Source organism: Squalius cephalus, assembly GCF_949319135.1.
Source record: "Squalius cephalus genome assembly, chromosome: 17".
Taxonomy (NCBI): domain Eukaryota; kingdom Metazoa; phylum Chordata; class Actinopteri; order Cypriniformes; family Leuciscidae; genus Squalius; species Squalius cephalus.
Genome location: NC_137138.1, coordinates 22520625 through 22530366, shown reverse-complemented (window position 1 = coordinate 22530366; position 9742 = coordinate 22520625). Strand labels below are relative to the sequence as shown.

Here is a 9742-nt window from a genome sequence, read left to right as displayed (position 1 = left end):
TGTGACGTACAACACAGACGCGCTACGCAGTTATACTACGTGAAAAGACTCGAGGCCCAGAGAGAAGGAAATGAATAGTGGAATAAAGCGTTTTGCGTTTTTTTTGCGCACAAAAAGTATTCTCGTCGCTTTATAAACTTAAGATTGAGCCACTGTAGTCACTTGGACTATATTAACGATGTCTTTAATACATTTTCTGGGCCAGCAAGTTATAATGCCTTAGAACAACATGAGGGTGAGTAATTACTGACAGAATTTTCATTTTTGGGTGAACTAACCCTTTAAGTGAACGTAAACAGTTGGGAAAGAAATTGGATGTGTGGCAATGGGATCAGTGCATTAAGTCTTAAAGTGACAGCAGCCTAAAACAGTAAACCAATATATATATATTGGTTACATCAGTTTCAGTTTTTACATATAATTTAAATTGATTTCACACACTTAAAGCATTAACGTATCGCATATTGAATATTGCATTATCTAACAAAGTTATCACATATCGCATTTTTCTTCAATAACGCGCAGAAAAATCAGAGAGAAATGATAGGTGAATAGCATTGATGTAAAAGCACCTAACCCGCCTGGTTGCAAGCCTAAACTTGACATAAACTATAAACTTGTCCCTCAAATCTGATTGGTTGATTGGAATGTTGATCCAGTATCATGTTGTACTTGGTGAAATCACATTCACCAATTCGACCATCACTTTAAAATAAAGTTTCATTTGTGAAAGGGGTCATATTATGCTTTTTTACATTTTTAAATTTTAGTGTGTATTGTTGCTGTTTGAGCATGAAAAAGTCCATACTGTTCTAGAAAGCATCTTCCCCTCAACCTAGTGAGATAGCAGAACCCATTCTTTGCATGCCATGACTGAAAAAATCTTTCTGATAAAATGGTTATAATGAGCTGAAATCTTGCAGGTGGTTTTACAGCTGCTCCCTCTGGAGTTTTAAACATTTACCATCCTTAAAATAGACCAATAAAGCAGCCTTTTAAAAATGATGATTCCTTGCTGAGACACCCTGCATTTTTAAAAGCACATTAGATCGCTGTTATTTTTCAGTGCATTTTAACGTCAGTTAAGCAAGCACAAGAAAAAGGAAATCCAAGTAATAGGACTGAACTGCTCTGAACCGTATATTTTGCAGCTTCTAGTCCTTTACATGCTAAGAGATGTGAAGAAAAAATCCCATTGATACTAACAAAATGATGCTGAAAAGTAAGAAACCATTCAAATTTGTTAATTATGGATTTTTTAAAAATGTATTTATTAAATATAAAAAAAGCAAACAATCCTGCTGTTTTTGTCCTTTTCTTTTAACAAATCATAATGCAAAGTGATATAACTGTAAACATTTCAGCTTTGAAACAAACTCACTCTCTAATTGTTCTTTGGTAATGTTTACATATTGATCACTATATTGTGAGTACAATCTGTGATTATGATGTCTTACATAATATTAACAATAGCAGTATATTTGCTTGGTGAAATAGTGAAATTATAGCATACTTTGCATTTTTTCCTCCTGATACACAAATACTAATGCCTTGCAGTACACCCAGTAAAGTACCAAAGCAGTAAAACACTGTTAATAAACTTCAACTAAATAGGTTAAAACAGTTAGTAAACAGTAACGTTAGTAACATTTCCCACAGTTAAGACACTATCTAAACATGTCAGTTTAGTGTTCGCTAGTGATATTGGATATTTTTGCCAAAAAACAACAACCTACATATGGTTTGTTTTTTGATGAATAACATTTAGCATTTTTCCTAATTCTTTGACCTTTCCACACATTCATTTTTAATATGCTTACATTTTGTATTCACATCTTTTGGTGGCGTTTCACAGCAGAAAGTTTTAAATAAATGCTTCAAATGTCTAGCACACTGAGCCATGAATGTGCATTAATTGAAATCATGCACATAAATCTGAAAATCAGCAGCTATAAATGGAAATGTTTTCAAATAGTGATACAGTATATTCAGTTGCCCATTAAAAGATACAGACAGATAAGAAAAGTGTCCCTTCAAAATACTGGACAAGGCCTCTTCTGGCATATACTGAGAAACACAAGACAACATACATGTTTGAAAGCATAAGGAAAACAGTTGCCTCTTTTAAGTGGCTTTGTGGATGTTCGCCATGGCCACATCAGTCCAGCTGCTTACGGACTGCTGTATGCGCCGTGTCTGTTTTCGGATGGAAGCCCTGTTTAGTCCTCTGGAAATGCTGCTCTTGGTCGTGCTGTAGCTCTTGCTCATGACCCCTTTGTAGTGCTCCAATGCCTGGACCCTGCAATCACATTATCATCAATGGTTAGAGTTAAGTGTGTGATGAAGTGAGGTGCTTTTGGAGATCATGATATCAAACTAGGCACGTGACATGTGTCTCGGTGGAGGGTGGGGCTTAATATCCTCCACAACTGACAGCAAACTGGCATTCAGATCTGCCTCCATTTAGCTGGCAACTAGCCAAATTCCTACGATCCAATTAATTCCCGAAGGATGAAATCAAGTCCTGCCCTATATTTTTCTTATTCCAGAAGCTGTCTCATTTGGATATATGTCACAAAACTTCCGTTTTATGCCGACTTTAAGACCGAAGTCAAGTTTTTATGCGAACGTTTGCAGCCGAATGCAGAGGCTTTCAAAGTTTACTTCAAATAATGCGCGAATTGACACATGAACACTAGAAAGTTTCGAAAATTTTCAAATCTACAAAGTTAAAGGTACAATATGCAACTTTTTTGTTCAAAATTAACTAAATTGACATAACGAGTCAATACATCACCAATCCTTTTTCAAAAACGGGTTTTTGTCCTACCTTGATTCACTATGGTAAGCCTACTATAAGCGTTTATATTTTAGACCGAGCGGGAGTGTTTTCATGGGAAATTGCGTAAACGTCACTCGCCCGTCTCGTCATATCCGTAAACAGAGAAAATTTGCTCCTGCAACTTTGACGTGTGTATGGTGTGGGAGTGGCATAGTTTAGTTGTCATAACTAGCGAGAAAGTTTGACGTGGAGGTGCTAAATCTCAAACCGCCGGGGAATCACCCGTCTCAAAAAAAAACCAAAACCCAGCAGAACTGATGTTTTGTCAATTTGATCAATTGTCATATGTAACTCTCTAACAGAGTTCGTTATAAAGCATCATATTGTGAAGGGTCAATGAATTTATTTTCAAGGAAGTACCGTGTCTATTAATGGGTATCTAGAAATGTTGCTTTAACTACTAGCTGACATAAAATAAGTGATAATTTTTTATACATTTTATTTCAATTAATGTTTATTTTGTGCTGTACTATGCTGATGACAAAATGTACACGTGTTCTGTACGTACACCTTAAATTATGCATAAAAAAACGAAGTATACTTTGGGCTTTAGCTTACAAGCTTAGTGCTAACTGGTTACAAAATGCACTTTTGATTAGCGAGGACAAGATAGGTTTTTGACCAGGCATTGAGGAAGGGGGATATGATCTAGCAATACACCATGACTAAAGAAAACACATTAACAGTTATTTACATGAGTGAAAGTTATGTTAGTTAGAGTTTAGTGTTCAGTGTGTTCAAATCCCAATGTTATATATGATTTTTAGTGCTGTCAAATTGATTAATCATGATAAATCACATTTAACAGAAAAGTTTGTAAATACACACACATTATATATTTACAAAATGTTATGTTAGGTGCGATTAATCCAGATTAATTGAGTTGACAGCACTAATTATTTTTAAATGAAACAAGCAAAAATGCAGTCGTCAGCATGCAGTTTTTCAGTGTATGGAAAAGTGCAGCTTTGGCATTTTAACAATAACTTGTTTAGTGTTACAAAGGAAAAAATGAGCAACAGACTTGTGAATTGGAACATTAATCATCTAAGATAAAAAACATTTTGCTTTCAAAATGTAGTGATCTGAAGAATATGTTTGAATTGGCATGATGAATCACAATACAGAAGTAAAATAATGGTAAAAAAAAATTGGAAGGAAATGGGCAAATTAAGCAGCAGCCATTGTAAAGTGTGTTGTAAAATGCCTTTCAGTGCTTGATATTAGAAAGTAAAGCTCCTTAAATCATGTTTGGTGTAGGTTAATAACTAATCATGCAAAACAAATAGGCTTTAGTGTGGCGCTGACTGCACGAATCAGACCCAGTGAGCTAAAGTTGACTTCTTAGATTGGACAAACATGCTCACATAATGGAATAAACACTACATTTTTGCACAAGTATGTTTTCAAGCAGAACTTCAGAAAGATACTTAAAAACATTTACCTTGTCATTAATCCAAAAGACACTCCCTGAACCTGTCGCTTGCAGAATAGAAGAGAAATAATAAATGGACTTAATTCAGAAAGATATTACAAGTGATCATGCCTGAAAGCCTTGAATTTGTTGACTGCAATATAGCAGATTTAAAATCCCATCGTCACCCCTTTAGCTGGATTGATTAAGAGTGACTGACCGCCCAACCAAGGAATGAGACTTTTGAGCCATTTGAAAATCTTGGCGGGAGGAAAGTTATGTGTGGAATTCAAAAAGGGGAGGGAACGGGGTCCCTCGGAGGATGAGGAAGGGCTGGAAGATATTAAGACTAGCACTGCATGATAAAAACATGAACAACCCCAATGTCTTAAAAAATAACCCTTAGATTAAAACAGTTAAATCACAGTTGTTCCAGCAATAGACAACAATTCCCAAAAGCAAACCCCACTAAGTGCAGTAACCTTTAAGCGGCTCAACATAAAGGCTTTTAAAGGAGGTTTTGGTACAGAGCAGCTGCTGTCTAGTGAAACGTTGGGGTCTGGGGGGGACTGCACCCTCCCAAACTACAAACAGGAAATGGCCAGATGTCATGAGTGGGAAATGGGACCACATTGTGCCTGAGTGAGCACACCCAATCCCAAGAACTGACAGAAATAAAACTGATAAAAGGTGAAGATTAACACAAATTTTTTTTTTTTATACAGAATGAACATTTTATTGGGATTTTTTTTATACTCACCTATCATCTTTCCAAATCGCATCATCAAAGGCTTGAGAGAGACGTTTTAGCCTTCCTAGGCCTTTGGACACACAATCCAGATCCTCATCAAACTGCCTGTCATGGGATGGAGAGAACCATTTTGTGATATCATGCGTTACGTTCAATCTGCAGAACTGTTCTTGTCATCCCTAACGTTTTGTGGCGTTAGGGTCATCCATATGCTAATGTTCTCCCAAGCGTTGACTAAATTAGCTGTCAGATATATCATTTTAAAATCTACAGGCATGGGCTATGTTTGGAATGGAATACAAGCATACTTCTTATTGGATACTGCACAGTTTAGGGAGGGTCAGGCACCAATATTAATATTAATTCTGGCTGATAATTATTTTTATGTTATGGACTTATAGTATTATGTTGAATTAAACTACTAAAAGATAAAATACTGAAAACTAAAATCAATCACATTGAATTCAACGAGATTCAGGCATCAAAATTATATCACATCAACATTATAATGTACAATATGAAAATGGATATTCATTTTGAAATTTGCCAAAGATTACATTTAACAGTGTTATTAAATTATTAGTTTTAAAACTTTTAGTGAGCGTTAGATGATGGCAAATATACAGCTCAGGGTGATTTTAGTTTACTAAAACCATAAAAAAAATGTGTTACTTGAAATAAAATAAACATTAAGTGATATATATAAAAAAGCAGCTAGTTCTCCAAGGCAACATTTCTCATTTTCACTTAGTATAACTAAAACTGGAATAAGAAAAAGAAAAAAGAAAAATGACAAAACACAACAAAATTACTACAACTAAAATTAAAGTAAAAACTATTTTTAAAATATTTACAACAATGTATCTCAATGATACTTAAAATAACACTGAATCCAGCGAATGAATCCAAATTGTTACTGTTATTTTACATTATTGTTCAATTTTGCATAAAATGTCTAAATATTTGACCATCTAATCTAATTATAATGAATATTAAAAAAAGAGAATTGTGGGATCTAGTGTTTTACACAATGTGCTCAATTGTTACACAACATATTTTGGCAAATGTAGTTAGTCATCAGGGTATTCCATGCATGCAGAAAATTGTAATACTCTGCACAGTATGGTATAGTGTGACATCTAAACAGTCACTCTCTCCAAAAAAATAAAACTAAATTCCTGATGACTCATCCTGCACTACACACATTCCTTCCCAATCAAATGCTATTTAGAATGAGAATGTCCACCACCTGCAAGTACCAAATCACAGTTCACATCAGTGATATAATGGCCTATTTACAAGAAAAGGTTGATTCTTTAAATATTGCCCACGCAACTTCCCAATGAAGAAAAATGCTGTCGTCAAATGATTTCATGGGGACACTAAACAATTTAAAATCAGCAAAAATGCAATGTGTGAATGCAGCTGTGCAGCCTCACCTCCTGCTGTTCATTGTGTTTGGTGATGCAAAAGGGCTTCTGAGTGCAGCCATTCGCACCAGCTGCCTCCTGGTGCCCCTGGTCTTCACCATCCTAACAGCACGGGCACTGGCGTCTGGGGTACAGGCCCCTCGAGGAGTCCGCTTGCTGGTTGACCTTGGAGTTCGCCTGGGGGTGATGGTAGTACGGGCGGCAGATCGTTTTGGGGTTTGTGATGTCCCAGTGCAATCACACTCCTCTCCGCCTGATGTTCTACCAGGCGTCATGACCAGACACTCCTGACGTGGCTGTCTGCTCCTTTGAAACTTCTGATTAGAAGATGAAAATATAGGGTTTTTTGGGAGGGTAAATAAACATTTGTTTTACATGAATAACTATAGACCTTATTCAGAGCAGCGCCATGACAGGTATGAAAGTGAGGCTGTGAGGGATAGACTTACTGTGTTTTCAATGGCATGCGCTGTAAAAAGCTCCTATATCACTTATAATTTTCCACAGCTCATGTTGTCTGGAGTTTTTTGTCTACAGAAATTTCTTGGAAAGATATTTTTGCAGTGTTTCATCAGCAGAACAATCCAGAAACACATTAAATAACAGTACAACCCACTGAAGAGATATATGGCTGCGTCCGAAATCGCATAGGCTACTCTCTTGAGTTGGTACTTATTTTGAATTTAAAACAATTATTTCAAGCCCGCTTAAAAAGTACGCTCTATATAGTATTGAATGTGTGTAGTAAGAATGAAATCTGGACGTACTACATTCGCCATGTTGTCATTATCACGTGACCTATCAGCATCAGTTACGCCGCTTCACGTTTTCTTTGTTTTACATACTGTGAACTGTACCACAATGCCTTGTGGCTTATACTTTTTGCACTGTACTTGTCTGCAATTGAACTAAAAAATTTAATTAAAAATTCACAAATCCTCTCCCATGGCGTCATGGGATAGTAAAGTGTTCATAATATGCACACTTCAGAATCTCACCAGAAGTAGTAAGTCATGGGTACTTTTTGCCTACTCTTTTAAGAGTACTGTGAATTCGTACATAGTTATTTTGTCACATACTGTTTTTCGCCTACTATATAGTGGGGAAGTATGCGATTTCAGATGCAGCCTATGTATATTCCTCACAGCCTCGCTTTCATTCTTGTTTAAAATCAAAGATGGCGCTGGTGTGAATAGTCTATAACAAGTGATTGAATGAATGTGCATTCACAGTTTCAAAGAAAAAATAAGCACACCTGACAGACGTTTCCAATGGAGTTTTTTGCACTGCGGGTCATTTTGCGGACAACACTGGTCTTTTGGTTCATCTGTAGTGACTCCCAGGTGGGGTTCTCCGAGATGTTGACGTTGGCCTGCACTGGTTTCAGGGGCAGCCGCTGGCGCAGAGACATTCTCAGGGAGTTCAGCGAGCTGGTGGAGCGCATCTTCTTAAACTGCTGCGGCGCTTCGGGCGAGCTGTCGGGCTCTGACTCATTGAGGACAGCATGCGACCTCCAGACCCCGCTCACAATAGTGGACGTCATCATGAGATCTCAGGGAGATGTAAAAATGCCTATTTGCAAAAAAATATGATGTTGTCTTGTTGAATAGTAGCCTAACGTACATTGACTTTATACATAAATGTTTAACCATTTTGCAGTATTTTACAGCAACAACTCTAAAACAGGTTGTTACTATAACATTTTCCATTTTCTGTTAAAATTAGCATAATTATAAGTCCACGGTGTAGAACAAATAATATTCACGTAAGAAATGTCTGTGACTTTTAAAGATTTTATTCACCATTAGGCTACTTTTCCAGGTTTTCCACGACTGTGGGAGGAACTCTGTGAAGAGCTGCCTCGGTTCAAATGATAAATAAACTGATCTCAAGCTTGATGTTTGTAAAAGAAAATAGTAGCCTAAATCGCGGTGAGAGATAATAAAATGAAACTGAAGATTATTCTCCAAGATGTAACTTCAACGTTAACGCAGAGTAACTTAGAAGAAGAGCACAAAGCATTGATCATTTAAAAAGTTAGCGACCCAAAGCAACATCGAACAAAAACAATAAATGCTTTACACAACAAATACGTCTAAAAGATTTTGCATTGACTATGACGTTAAAATTAAAACTTACCGTTCTTTTCCCAAATCTCAGTCTTTTGAAGTCAAACTTTCCTTTACTTTGTTTCGAGTGGCTGGCTCTGGCTGGCTGACTGTTTGAATTTGGCGAACCGCTCCCTCTGGAAGTCAGACTCCGCCCACTATGTCCCGTTCCTCCACTCTGATTGGCCAAACTGCAGTTGCGTCGCAATCTAAATGTGACGTAACCCGCGGTTCTTTGTTTTGGAGCGCTTGTATTGCTATGATCAACTGTCTATATTCATAGAGACAAAGAGACCACTTTTAAACTGTTAAATACAGAAATAGCAAAGCTCATCATGAACAAACCACCTCGAATGATAGCAAAACGTCTTATGAAATGTCTCAAATGCATTTATCCCAGTAAGTAACTAAATGTCCAACAAATCTGAACTTATACATTTTTATTTGTCTCAGAATTTGATATGACAGCGAACAAAGAAAACAGTGAAAGTATCCGAATCTTATTATAAAGTGGAAAATAAATATATTTAACCTTTAACCAAATCAAATCAAATAGGTTATAGGCGCATATATTATATGCGCCTATGACCAATATGATTTGATTTGGTTAAAGTTTTATGATTTTTACACTATTTACACAAGTAAAATCTCGTCCTTGAGAATGAACAGTAAAATATCTTGCAATTAACTTTAATGACTTTATTTTACTGTATCTCCAACAAACACACAGCCATCAATGTTCTAGGAGTGGCTGTGTCTATGGTCTTTGCTGGCTCAGAGACAAAGTACTTGCTGAACAACATTAGAATCTGGGGAGAAACGCAATAAATTCACAAGTATAGAGTTGTTTGACAGACACATTTTCACCTTATACTGTAATTTAACAACAACAAAACAAACAGGCTAAGCAGGAAACTAAGAATATCTTTTTGAATTAGAAATTCATATTTAAGAGGGATTCCATCCTGGTTCCATCCCATTTGCCAGTTACAGTAATGGCTACTTGAATTCCAGTCTGATCTCCTCAATGCTCAATGTCTCTGTGGTTTGAATGCCGGAGATGAAATTCCATGTGGAGATGTTCAGTTTCGATTTGGGAGGGATGTTAAAAAACATGTTTGTATCACAATAAGTGTATTGTGATTGTCAAAACATTTGGTAACTAAACAGAAATTTTATTAAGTTCCATTTCAGTGA

The 9742-nt window shown here is 36.5% G+C and overlaps 1 protein-coding gene across 3 annotated transcripts in view; it reads right to left on the bottom strand.

Moving 5' to 3' along the window:
• Positions 1–203: 203 nt before the first annotated feature.
• pimreg (PICALM interacting mitotic regulator) overlaps positions 204–9742 on the bottom strand; it is an 84927-nt gene continuing 75388 nt past the window's right edge. Inside the window, exons 2-7 of one of the 3 annotated variants that reach the window (XM_079898795.1) lie at positions 8577–8641; positions 7693–8009; positions 6447–6754; positions 5017–5112; positions 4287–4318; positions 204–2299 (exon numbers count right to left, since the gene is read on the bottom strand). In XM_079898795.1, the coding sequence (XP_079754921.1) occupies positions 4294–4318; positions 5017–5112; positions 6447–6754; positions 7693–7983 (720 nt within the window). In that variant the 5' untranslated portion in view covers positions 7984–8009; positions 8577–8641 and the 3' untranslated portion in view covers positions 204–2299; positions 4287–4293. Of the gene's footprint in view, positions 2300–4286; positions 4325–5016; positions 5113–6446; positions 6755–7692; positions 8010–8576; positions 8642–9742 lie in introns of all 3 variants that reach the window. The other 2 variants (XM_079898794.1, XM_079898793.1) reach the window with 2 other exon arrangements.